This window comes from Ovis canadensis, chromosome 3 (genome assembly GCF_042477335.2).
Source record: "Ovis canadensis isolate MfBH-ARS-UI-01 breed Bighorn chromosome 3, ARS-UI_OviCan_v2, whole genome shotgun sequence".
Lineage (NCBI taxonomy): Eukaryota > Metazoa > Chordata > Mammalia > Artiodactyla > Bovidae > Ovis > Ovis canadensis.
This window is the reverse complement of record NC_091247.1, coordinates 74,075,414-74,089,011: the sequence shown is the minus strand read 5'-3', so window position 1 is coordinate 74,089,011 and position 13,598 is coordinate 74,075,414. Positions and strand designations below refer to the sequence as shown.

The window sequence follows — 13,598 nt, the reverse complement described above, 5'->3', positions numbered from 1 at the left end:
ATTTCATAGTGGGCTCACACATCCAACAATTCATATACTGTTTTCACTACAGAGACACTGAATTTCACACACACACAACAACATTGAGACAATTGAATTTAAATATACAGAGCCCTGACCAAATGGGAGAGAACCTCCTCACTGCTTTGAGTCCTTCATGATCAGTGCAAGCTTTGCTATGGCGAAAACCAGAAAAGATGGCTCTGACTTAATAACTGACGTTGGTGTAGTGCCCTAAACTTTACCAAACACTTGCACATAGATTGTATCATTTAGTTTTCACCTGATGAGCTACAAAAGAAATAAAGGTTATCACATGCCACAGACACAGACACTATGGTCCAGGGGTTCAAAGCCAGAAAAAATGGCAGGTCTGATTCCAAGCCCAGGTGTCCTGAATCTATGATAATTTTCACTTAATCTGCACTGGTTTACACACTGTACATGCCAGGTGTTGAGTGGCCAGTTGGTACAGTTCTACTGCCACAAAATACAGGAGTATTTTGGGGTAACTTGACTAGTAGAGAAACAGTAATAAGTGTTTGCAGAGTCCAAATTAAATAACATATTTCCAGGATGAAGCAGATCCTACCTGCATGCTCATTGACTGATCTCACAAACACAAAGTCAATTTGCTTCTATAATCATAAATGTTAGGTTATCTAAATTCCAACAAGTGGATAGAATTCTTATGACTTCCAAATTTGATTTTTAGATATGACAGCTACCTTTCACTTGCCTCTTACAAAGAGATAAGTAGAACGCCTGCATTCATCTATGACCCAGTGTAATACCTGTGTATGAAGAGGTGGGGGGGCTCCAAGAAAATTGGAGTTCAAACCTTAGTGTTCCCCTATAGTAAGGCTTTAAGACATTGACATTATAGTTATGGCAAGACAGACAATGCTTTCAATACTCTGAAATTTCTGTTTCTAGCTGATATCTTTGAAACAAAATTGCCCAAAAAGGAAAGTTTTGGAAAAGTATGATTGTAAAACTTAATTTCTTTGTGTGTTTGGACAACAGACTCTAAGGCAAAGCCAGTGGGCATGTTAAATGGGAAATAATACACTGAAATTGCTATGGAGGGGTGTGCAGTAATCCATTTTAAAATCACACTGTGTCAATGGCAGTGGGGCAGACAGGGTGCGAGTTCAGGCATATCAGTTCTGGTCAAGCTAACTTTGTCTCCTGTTGACTGAATTTACCTTTTGTTTAAAAACAGGGTTCAGGTATTTTCGTTGTTTTTACATTTTCCCATCCGAGTGACAGCCAGTTTAGAAACTGCAGATATCCTTTAGCAGCAAACAATCCTGTCACTGCTTCCTGTTTCCTTTTCCACTCCCTGGGTGTTGCTCTTTGGGACTGCCTCCTGCCTTGCAGAAATTCCTTGTCTTGCACATGCTGTCACCCCCGACATGTGCACAGACCTCCATGTGAACAGTGCTTTGCCATCTCTTGTTTCATTTGATCTTCATACCAAGTCTTCACAATAAGCAGGAAGGGGTTACTATCCTCACCTGACAGGTGAGGAAACAACCCTTCTGAAAAGGTAAGTGACCTCCCCAAGGCAATTCAACCACTCCCTGGAGAGCGACACTGGCACCCCAGCTTCTAAGTCCCAGGGGACCTCTATTCCCACTGCACCACACTGCCTCCTAGTTTTCCTAAAAACCTTCTCAGCGACAGGAGGAGAATGGGTAGAAGAGGAGTTTAGAAATGTCTGAACTAGAGACTGACAGAGACACAACTAGGGGACCCATGAGAGGACATGCCCAAATTTGTTATCTTTCCTGAGATTTTGAGGAGCTCTGGATAACAATTTGAGCTTTCTTTCTTTTTCAAAATAACTTTTATTATTTTAAAGAAATTTTCTTTTCCTATTTAAAACTGAATGCACACATTTTTGGGCAGAGGGGAAGATCTAGCAGGGTACAGAGTAAGTATAAAAGGAAGGTTCTTCCCCATCATAATGGCCTGTTTAATGCAGATCAAAAATGGCACCTGCTCTCAACTTAGATATAGGGGGATGTCACCAGGGTTTTCTGGAGAGCTTGAAGGACAAAGTGATACAAAACACACAAAAAAGCTTTACAGACATTGTCAAAAAGCTTCCAAAATATTATGAGCTTCAGGGTCAAATAAAACTCTTATTTTTTCTCAGGTACCTGAACTTTTCTGTATTTTTTTTAAAAAAAGAATAAATTGCTTCTGTGCTTAAAGGATGGAATATTCTCAATCAGGTCATCAAATACCACTGAAGGTATAAATTTTATACCCTAAGGTATAAAATTCCTTAGGGCAGGTCCCCAAACACTTTGTTCTTTCAATATTTAAATTACCTTTAAGGAGAAATGCAGATAGTTAACAGCAATGATCAAAAAGTGGGAACTTTCCCTTAAAGCTAGGAGAATGGAGGGCTTTAACAGTTGAATGGACTAGCCAACAGCCTGCTGAAACAAGCTGATGATGGAAGAACAGGCTAACCTCCAATCATCCAATCAAATTCTATATTTGCCTGGGGCTGCTTTAGGCATCTATAAATGCAAATGTTCTATGGAATGCATATAAGGACACAGAGCAATTAAAATTGTTGGCTGTTGTATTTGAGGAAGACTTCAGGGGCTAAGGAAACAGACCCAATATATAGGTTCTATACAAGGCATAGAGATGGGAAGGGCACATGGAAAGTGAAAGGGAAAATGTCCAGTTATTTTGCAATTGCCAGAATGACATATTCAGTGCTACAGCACTACACAGGTATTATAGCAACGTCAAAGGTTCTGAAGAACTACATTTTACACAAGGGAAGAAATATTTTCTTTTATTACATGACATTTTTCTCTAAGATTTTTTCCATGAACCAGAGCAGAAGGATGGTTTGGGGATGATTCAAGTGCATTATATTTATTGTACACTTTATTTCCATTATTATTACATTGTGATATAAATAAAATAGTTATACAACTCAAACCATAATGAAGAACCAGATCATCAGGCATTACCCTAGATTCTCATTAGGGTACGCATCCTAGACCTCTCATGTGCAGTTCACAGTAGAGTTTGTGCTCCTAGGAGAATCTAGTGCTGCCGCTGATGTGATAGGAGGCACAGGCAGGAATGCGAGTGATGGCAAGAGGCTGTAGTAAACAGCTGAAACTTCATTCTGCTCACCTGCCATTCACCTCCTGTTGTGTGGCCCGGTTCCTAACAGGCCAAGAACTGGTACTAGCACATGGCCCCAGGGACTGGGGACTCTTGTAGAAACTGTGTTTCCTGCAGTTGAGGAATACAGAATTGCTGTGTTATAGATATAGTATATTAGTACAGGACTTTAAAGATCTAGAAGAAGTCTCTATACAGGCTCTGATCTCCACAGAGAAACCAGTGGTGGAATCTAAACAGTGAGTGTGTGGAAGGGGAATGGTGGGGTTCAGACAGAACCTAGCACAGCCTGGCTAGGAATGCTAATACCCAGCCTCTAAGAAACCTGGGAATGCCAGCTGGGCTGTCCTGCACCAGGGCAGTTATGAGAAAGTAGCCTATGAGACTGTTGACAATGCCTGTCATATCCAGGTGGGCCTTACAAATCCCTTGCCTTATAAATATTTGGGCTTTAAAGAACACACTGGCTGAGCTTCTGCATGATTGTGAGAATTAAATGAGCTCTTATGAGTAAAACACTTATAAGAGTTCATGGGATATGATCAGCCCTCAGAAATAGCTAAAATAATTATTACTTTTATTTGATTTTACTATCACTACTGTTTAGGTGAGATGTTTAACTTTCCTAAACTTTAGTTTCATCATCTAAAATGTGGATAAGTACAGCAGCCTTATCAATTAGCCAAAAAAAAAGTAAGGGAATAATATATGCAAATCTTGTAGCTAGTGCTTAGTGAAAAGCAGATGATGAAGAAGATGGTATGGGGGACCTTGCCTAAAGATACACAGAAATAAATGGTAGAGATTCTATTTTACCAAGTCTGTCTGACCCCATGCCTGAACCTTAATTACAAAGCTTCATTGCTTCTTGCATTACCCTTAAGAAAAACCACAATAATTAATTGCAAAGGCCAAGGAAGGGCCCCTTGTAAGAGTGGACCCAGAAAACCACATTAATGTGGTATTAACAGGAAAGCCTGGTTGACCTAATTTGGTTCTGAAGTAGCTCTGGAGGTCCCTCCATTTTATGAAAATGATGGGCCAGCAGCAGCACAGTGGCATTAACAATGTGTTTTCCTAGTGAGTAAAGACAGCAGAACCAGCTTTGCATCGTCTCTACAGTAGTAGGGGTGACTGTGTACTTTGCCTACCCAATTTTCCATTCTATTCCCATTTTGACCTATGGCTCCGGACAGACTATCCAGGGTCAAGGGTAGAAGCTAGTTGTCCTGTGAGTCACAGCAAAAGAGGGCTGGAGATGCATTATCAAGAAACCCCAACTCAATGGAACAACTGCCTGAAAATTATAGTAGTATTCACTTCTGAGATGTATAACTAGCAATTGAAACATTACCCAGATGCCAGCTGGGGCCCCTCTTTCCTTACAGTTCTAGAGGAGCTTTGTTTGAATCTTTCCAATCCACAGAGGATGAGAATCTAGTTCCTTCCTCCTGTGTTCCTGTGAATTCCAGGGAGACTGTGAGTTCTGCTTTGGCTTCTGTATCCCCTGTGCTGCCTCACTCCCGATGAACACAGTCTCTGTCTCCACCACAAAGTACTTTTGTCCAGCCCAAGCATTTATGACCTTAGTCATCTGAACAAATTGGTGCCATACAATGCCTGATTTCCCACCATCTAGATGACTGTAGCCTCAATCTCCAGCCCCTGCTCCATAGCAAGGCAACACCATCCCCTCGATTTTTGCATAGCAGCTACAAGGTCACCTTTTGGAGCCCTTGATGGCTCTTCTTACACCCCAAGTAGACTGTCCAAATGTTTCTTCAACAAATCCAGGGTGCCATAGTTCTACAGTGTGACCCTGCCTCCTGATCACAGACAGGATGTGAGTTCCAATCAAATTTACTCTCCCAAGAATGTGGCACTGGGACTCCCAAACTCAAGTGAGTTGCTCTTGGGTATCTGAGTTGGTCAGGGGTGGAAGGCCAGGTCTGGGAACGACAAAATTTTGCCAATGCTGGTGAAAGCAGAGAAAACTAGTGTGCAGAAAAGGAGAGCATGTGGCCTCCCTGTGAAGCTGGGAGAAGGCAGCTCCCAGCCCTGGTGGAGACCGGGAGAGGAAGAGAGGCTGGCTGGTTGCTGACAGCTTTCCTGATATGTTCTCAAGAGCTCCAGCTGTAAACTTTCTCTTTCTTGCCCTTGGGCTCCTGGAATGCTACACTCTGCCCCATTCCCTCCTTTAAGTTCATCTGAATGGGTTTATGCTTCTTATACCCCCCAAAATCTTTGTCTTTCTCTCCCCTTAGGAAAAAAAAAAAGAAGAAGAGGGAGGTCTGAGAGCAATGAAAGCTAAGACTTAAAGTCCTTCTTCAGTGAGAGAGATGACATCAAGCTTGCCTTCCCAAATGGTCCTAATGTTGGGAGCTTTTGGCAGAGAAGCTCAGCCTGCAAGAAGACAGCTCAGCCACACTCCTGATGCTCCCTGAAGAGGGACACACATGGAAGACGTAGCTGTGATGAGGCTGAGGCCCTGTGAGCAGTCACCTGGCCCTTAAGGACTCAGCTCTGAGCACATGCAGGCATTTTGTTCTTCACAGCATCCACGGCAGCTTTAAGAGCTCATCCTCTGTCGTCCCCTTCTCCTCCTGCCTTCAATCTTTCCCAGCAACAGGGAAAGGACTTTTCCAAAGTCAGGGGAAGGACAGAAGTCCTTAAAGTTGCACCAGAAAAAAAAGCTAATGGGTGGCCCACATGCTACCAGGCTTCATCTTGAGCCTGTGGCCAACCATACGAATTGCTTTCTCTGTTGAGTCCACAGAAGGCCTTGCCTTTATTTTCTGCACGTGTTCCAGGTGGTCAATAGCAGTCAACTGAGGTGAATCCAAGAAATATTAATACAATTAGTTTTCCCTGGTCCTTTGTGAAAAGTGTTAAACTGGGGATTTGAAGACCAGCCAGATCTAGAACACTATCTGACTGGTTGTACAGTCTCTCCTGAGCATGTTTCTCTCATCTGTAAAAGGAAAGGCTCAGATCAAAGTGTCTCCCAGATCCCTTTGAGTAAAAAGTTCCCAGGAGTCTAACAGTGGGAAAAGAAATTTTAGATAATAGAGTTGATGGAAGTTGAAAAAAAAAACAGAAAACAAGTATCAATACATGAGTGAAGGAGTTGGGAAAAAAAAAAAAAAGAAGAACCTAGAGGGGTGGGATGGGGTGGAATGTGGGAGGGAGGTTTAAGAGGTAGGGAACATATGTATACATATGGTTGATTCATGTTGATGTATGGCAGAAACCAACACAACATTATAAAGCAATTATCCTCCAATTAAAAATAAATAAATTAAAAAAGAAAACAGAGTCAGAGTTGCTGGTAGGGAATAAAGAACTTAAACTCTGTGGCAGTCATGGAAGCTACCCCAAGGGTTTTAAGGAAGCAGAAGGAAGAGCTTCCAAGCAACACATTAGACAGCAGGTCTGAGGAACTGGGCATGAGGAGGAAAGGGTGTCTTGGTGGGGCTGGGTGTCAGTGGGGAGGGAGAGTGGGATTAAAACAAACTGATAAACTCATTATAGTACAAAGAAGAGAATGAGACTGATTTCTGCAAAGCCTGAGATTTCAATGGAGAAGTCAGGAGAGAAACAATAGTTTCATTTCTCCAATTGTCTTTCAGTTCTTATATGGGAAACGGCTTAACAAAAATGTCAAGTCTCACTTCTATGTACTCAGAGCCCAATTGTCTCTGTTCTGCACTCTGACAACTGCCTCCAGAGTGGCCTCTTTCCTTAGCCCATCCTCTGTACCAAAGTCAAAGGAATGATTCTTAAGCGCACCATAATACTCCACTCTCCCACCTAAACCCCCTTCATTCCCTCCTCTTCACCTTCTGCCGTGATGCTTAGCACCTTCTGAATAAGCAAATCATCCTGCTCCCTTCTGAGAAGCTATGAGAGCCTTCCAACACACAGCCTCCTCCCCAGGGACCATCTTTTAAGTTCCAGTTTAATTTCATGCAAGTCTACCTCTGTGTTCATAGCTACTGGGTCTGAGGAAGTAAGCCTGACCACAAGCAGCAGGGCAAACGCCCATGAAGCTGTGTTATAGAGAGGTCCACTCACCGTATTAGAGCACGTCTTTGGGGAAATCTGAAAGTGAGAAGAAGAGGAGAGTAGACAGAAGTGGAAATACATACAGGAGAGAAAGTAACAGCTAGAAGCCATGAGGCAGAAGCAGAAGGATCTATGTGGGAGCAGACACGGCAGAGAGAGGGCTGGAGGTGTAGGCTTGGATTAGGGAGCAGTGGGTACTCCCGACGGCTCAGAGATAAAGAATCCACCTGCAATGCAGTGGCCTCAGGAGATGCAGGTTCAGTCCCTGGGCTGGGAAGATCCCCTGGAGAAGGGCATGGCAACAGACTCCAGTATTCTTGCCTGGAGAATCCCATGGGCAGAAGAGCCTGGAGGGCTACAGTCCAAAGGGTCACAAAGAGTCAGACATGACTGAAGCAACTCATCGTACATGCACACACGGGCACTCGTATCCAAGGAAACACTTATGAGGGTTGCTCTGGAGACCCCAGTATGACAGTCAGAACAAAGTTCTTACTCTCTGCGTGGCTGCACTGTTCAGTAGCTGAAAGGATGTCTTGTCTCTCTTACTTCCTAATGGGTCCTTAAAATAATCTCCCATTAGCTGAAGTAATGTGAGTAAATCTCTTTCTCTTACAAACTGAAAAAAAAAGAAAAAGAAATGCAATAAAGACAGCCTAACCAACAGGACAGACAGCATGCTTAACGCCATCTCCTGCTTTAAGGCTAAGCTCAAAGTCAGACTGAAAGTTTTGTTTGTGTAAATTATCTGGGCAAGACAAGCAGGCTGTCAGATGTCACTTGGCTGAGTACACAAAGTCAGAGTGTATTTAAACATGACCAGAGCTTTGGAATAGAATCTGGATCACTGATATTGTACAGTAATGATCTGTCAAAAACACAGAAGAAAGAGAGGGCCTATGTGGTCTATACGGGTAGGTAGCTGAGTAATAGGGACTGATATGAGATCAAGATGAAAAGAGCAAGAATGCTATTTATCTTCAAATCTCTGCTTAGAGATTGAACCTATTTGTAAAGAAAGCCCTGGTCAGGTTGTCTCTGCCTAGTGGAGCTCTTAGTGGCTTAGAACCTGGATAAACAATAGCAGGTGTTTGCTTTTCAAGGTGGGTGTAAGGAGGGCTACGAGGGATGCTAACAGGCAGACGCTGCTCATGCGGTGACAAGGGAAGAGACAAGATGGGAGGGCAGAGGGAGCGCCCGCTCAGGGCCCACGAGGGCAAGGAACATGGGGTATGAGAGAGAGGGGGCCAAGCTCTGCCTGAGCTGACCCACAGTTGCCCTGTAAGTGAATTATCCCCTTTTAAGTAATTTTGCTAAGTGGCCACCTGAGGGCACTGTATCCTCTGCACCTAGGAATCATTCATTTTCTCCTCATGAAATTTTCCTCAATTTGCTGAAGGATAAACTTAAGTAATGCCTTAAGAAAGGGGGACCATGGACCCAAGGAACACTGGGGCTTGGGTAGGAGGCAAAGATGACCCTTCCCTCCATCTTTGTTCTTGAACTAGATTAACGACTGAGCAAGACTGACCTCAATTCAAATCCCTGGGTAATCAATTGCAAGAAGTAAAATAACCTCATTTAAATCTATTTTTTAATGTAAAAATTAATTTTGAATAATAAGTAGTTCCCTAAACTGTATTTTATAGTGTCAGAGACTGTGTAAAATAGAAAAAAAAACCATAAATAATAAAAAAAATCCATTTAGCATTTAGTAGGGAGTCAATATACAGGAGCTCCTTCCCATGTACAAACACATGCAAGCAAACAGACGTGTCAAATACAGGAACAAGGGAAGGGACAGCAGGAGGCGTTAAGCCAACCTTTTCTCTTTCTAAAGGGGGCAGGACCCAGAAGTTCTACAATGCAAGTAGGTACAGCTGTGTTAGGCAATCACTGCACAGAGCAAGTTTCTGCTGCTCTCTCCATAGCAAGAGCTTGTACATGAAAGCCAGAGAGAATGGGACACAAACAGCTGGGAAATAAAGATGAAAGCAAAACTGTGTGAGCGGGGAGAGACATGCAACCGCCTGAGAACGTGGCAGCGTCATGAAAGACAATTTGAACAAGGTCACAGGCGGGGATTCTTCTCAGAGATCATTAGACTCTCGCCCATCTCTGACCACCTTCTTCCCAGTCAACCTGGGGAATGGGGTAATCAGCATCTAGCTTGCACATTTCCACACAAACCACTGTCTATATAGTGAAACAGAGCCACAAACAGAACCATGTGTTATTCCGAAGACTAACCGCGGAATTCTGGTTGGGCAAAAAAACAAAGTCGGCTTCCCAGCGCCAGCGGAGACTAGAGACGCTTCCCCCGCCCCTCCAGCCTCCCAGATGCAGGTTTTGCAGCCTTATGCTGCCCTCTAGTGTCTTTTTCTGGTATGGTTACATAGGAAATAAAAATATTCCCAAGGCTCCTGAAGCAACCAAAGATCACTTTGGCTGAGAACTAGGAAAACAAAAGTAAAATGCTAATATGAAAGCAAAAGCAACCTTCACACTAAAATTCGAAAGTGAGTTAAATTTGGCCTCAGCATAGGCAGTGCATTTTTTCAGGGCTTTGAACCTCAGCATCTGGATTAGTGAGTGTAGGATTTCTGCATTGGATCCCTCGGTCTGGAAGATCCCCTAGAGAATGCAATGGATACTCACTCAGTATTCTTGCCTGAATAAGTTCATGGACAGAGGAGCCTGGGCCCCAGTCCATGGGGTCGCAAAGAGTCAGACAGGTCTGAGCAACTAACACTTTCACTTTAAAAGTGCAGACTCCTGGCCTTTCCTGTACATCATTCTCAAAAGATCATTGCTTCAGTCTGTCTGAGAAGGGTGCAGAAATATGAACCCCATGAACCCCACCACATAACTGATGTTTTTAATCAGGGAGACCTCACTATGAGAGGAACTAAAGTATGTGGCAATGACTGTACAGAGGGTAGACTAAACCTGACCGTTTCTTTTTAATTCTATCAGGGCAAAAAAAAAGTACAAAATAAAATCATTATCTAAAGTCAGTCACCTTTCATTGTTCTTGCATTTAGAGTGGCTAGCTACATGACTAGCTAGCGTGCCAAGGAAACAGTGCTATTAAAAAGGAATGAAATTGGGTTATTTATACTGATGTGGATGTACCTAGAGTCTGTCATTCAGAGTGAAATGAGTCAGAAAAAGAAAAACAAATATAGTATATTAACGCCTATATGTGGAATCTAGAAAGATAGTACAGATGAACCTATTTGCAGGGTAGGAATAGAGATGTGGATATAGAGAACCGGTGTGTGGATGGAGGGGAGTGAATTGCGAGATTGGGACTGTCGAATGTGCACGGCCATGTGTAAAATAGATGGATGGTGGGAAGCCGTGGTATAGCAGAGAGCTCAGCTTGGTGTTCTGTTTTGACCCAGAGGAATGGCATGTGGGTGGGCTGAGGGACGTCAAAGAGGAAGGGGATGTATGTATACATACAGCTGATTCACTTCATTGTACAGCACACACACAACATTGTAGAGCAACTAGACCCACCCCCCAAAAGAAGTCAGAGTGAAGAGTGCCTGTGGATGGTCTCCTTTCTCATTGAGCCCTCCTAATTCCAGGGGGCATCCAGGTGGGAAGGAGAAACAACGTCTCGTTGCTCTTCCTTCAGGGTATCTCTGAGAACTTCCCTCCTCTAATACTCTACGTGGTGATACCTGATTACTTTCGGAGTCCTGATGTGGGTCTAGGGAATCCTGTTCTCTGTCCTGTAAATGTTCGCTTAGTGTCAGCCTTCTTGGAACAGAAAGCTCTTTGTGACAGGAACCCTACTGCCCTTTTCTTCTGCCATGCTCTCCACATGGAGCACAAAACAAACAGTTAATGCCCCTCATCTGACCAGGGCCCCTGGCTACACACACCAAAACGCTGTGCTTGCAGAAGCGGGGAGATGTCCACCCCAGGACCACAGGTTCTCTGCAGGTTCCCTCTTGCTGGGGACACACAAGGCAAGGGGGCTTTTTGGGGTTATTGCTGCCATTGGATCACACATCCAACTGCAGGTCCACAGATTTGCCTTTTAATGTTTAAGTTTTAATTTTAGAAACTTGGTTTTACTTTCTGGCACACTCTGGTAAGTCTAAACACAAAGGAATTTCACAAGGTAAAAGGGGGCATAATCATTAGTATAGAATCTTTGTCCACCTGAGAAATTTACCTCCAACATAAATTGTGCTATTTTTTTAAACACAAAGGCACTCAGTCAGGAGTCAAAAGTTACCATCTTTATATTATACAAAATATTATTTTCAACTCATAGTTTTCATTTTTACTACAGATAAAGCCTTTCTTATATTCAGAATCACGAAAGACTCCATGCTTTAATAAAAATCAGCTCTGAGGGTTTCTTAGGTTTGTAAAAGTCCCTTCCACCACTAGAAAGAATCCCATACGATGTCATCCAATTACCCTCACTCTGATTTTTTAAGGAACAATAGGCAAATAGTTATTTCTCAGGAGACAGCATCCTGCTTGTCCTATGAAATACCCACTGCCGGGCACCACCTCTCTCTTAGGTCTGAGCAGTTCTGCGCATGCCACAGACTTCAGCCATGAGCTGCTTCTCTTCCAGCCATTTCAGCCTCCCACCTGGTGTTCAGTTTCTAGGGAAGCTCCTTTACGCTTACCGAGGTCTCCTCCTACACAAACAGAACCCCATTTTGCTTCCGCTTTTGTGTCTGACACAGCCAGCACACTGTCACAATCTCTCCCTTTTCCTTGACAATTAACCTGAGCCTGCTGTGCAAAACTGGGGCCCCCACGAGATAGGGATGGAAAATGCCCTCTCTTCGCATCAGTCAGAGAGAAGAAACAGGGTTAGCCTGTAAAATAGCATTTCCTTTGAGCTGCATTTTACTTTTTGAGCTCACCTATTAGATTCGTGGGCATAAACAGGCTCTCTTTGAAGTTAACAAGAGTCTGACTCTGAGACAAGGGTTATAGCCATCACCACATACTTTGTGTGTTAGACAAATAAGGTACCGGGATTGTAAATAGATTCTGCAATTACAGAAAGTGAAATCCTTTTCTTTCTTCTTTCACTCTGCTTGGAAAGAATATTTTTTCTCTAGAAAGAAAGATTTTCTCTTTCCAGTTCCCAATTCCCCTATGTATTTGTCTTTCAAATCAAAGGGAAAGATCTTATCAATATAAATGAACAGCTCTTGCCAGGCAAACATGTGACCATGATGATTCCCACAGGGCTTTGGAACATTGGCTAGAACAGAAGGAGCCATGGAGGGGGCGTGTGTCAGAACTGAGGTTATGTTTTGGTCTGCTGAAGCAGTTGTTTTAACCCTGGGCAAGTCATTCAAAGCTCAGATTTCCTGCAATCATATTAAAGTGCTAATAACCACTTGTCCAACGTTTGCTGGCATGGTAAATGAGACAGAATCTATGGATATGCTCTGAGTGAATCACAAAGTCCCACTCAAATAGACACTTCTGTTATTTTCTCCTATTACTGACAAGTTTTTTAAGCATTTTGTCTTGCTCATTTGAGTAATCAAGTACCAATAAGGAAGGAAAAAAGTCTGTTAAGACTTTCTTAGCAGCTGGTGAAAGAATATTTGCATTGGTGTATGTGGGTTGGGCAGATTCATCATCAGAGACTCAGGGTGCAAGCCAGCCTCCGATCCCTGTTGGTCAGAGGCTCCGTATGTATCTAGGAAATCTCACCAAGAAAAGAAAACTAATAAGCTCTAGAAGAAACTCATTAGGTATCTGGTTAACTTGACTCCAGATTGATTAAAAGCTGTTGGGACTAAAAGGTGTTGCAAACACCTACTTTTCTTTATAATAACATGACTAAGAATACATTTTTCTCACTCTTTAAATTTTAATCATGCATGCATTCTTAGGTGTTGTATTTTTTGAGCTGCTATTAAAAATACATATGTTTCTGCCATATAAAAGGAGGAACAGACACTTGTGTGCTGTATTATTAACTACATGCTAGAGATGAAATTCTGGTCAGTCGCTGCAGAAGGCACACACACACACACACCCACCCACCCACCCAAAGCCAAGGATGTGTCACATGTACACAGCCACGTGTGTTCCTGCCTGCTGCTTTGACTTCGTACACTTACTCTTAAGATCCAAGTTCCTGGCTCCTGCCGTGATTTGCGTTGTGATTTTCGTGTCAATCTTTACAGTGTGGAGGTTGCTGGTGTCCCTTGATATCATCACGTTGTGCCACTGATTGTCATTAAGAGGTTTATTTGAGCTCCCTTTGATGAGGTTAGCACCATTTCCCAAATCAAACACATAATGTAAGTACCTGGGAAAAAAGGGAAGGTGAGAAAGTGCCATCACTGTTTGAATTTTTTGAT

The 13,598-nt window shown here is 43.0% G+C and overlaps 1 protein-coding gene across 9 annotated transcripts in view; it reads right to left on the bottom strand.

The window, feature by feature from the left end:
• Positions 1 to 13,598, bottom strand: part of NRXN1 (neurexin 1) — a 1,213,874-nt gene that overhangs the window by 596,353 nt on the left and 603,923 nt on the right. For all 9 annotated transcript variants that reach the window (XM_070292299.1, XM_069583366.1, XM_069583363.1 and 6 more), the window contains one exon: positions 13,356 to 13,546. In XM_070292299.1, coding sequence (XP_070148400.1) covers positions 13,356 to 13,546 — 191 coding nt within the window. The remainder of the gene's footprint in view (positions 1 to 13,355; positions 13,547 to 13,598) is intronic.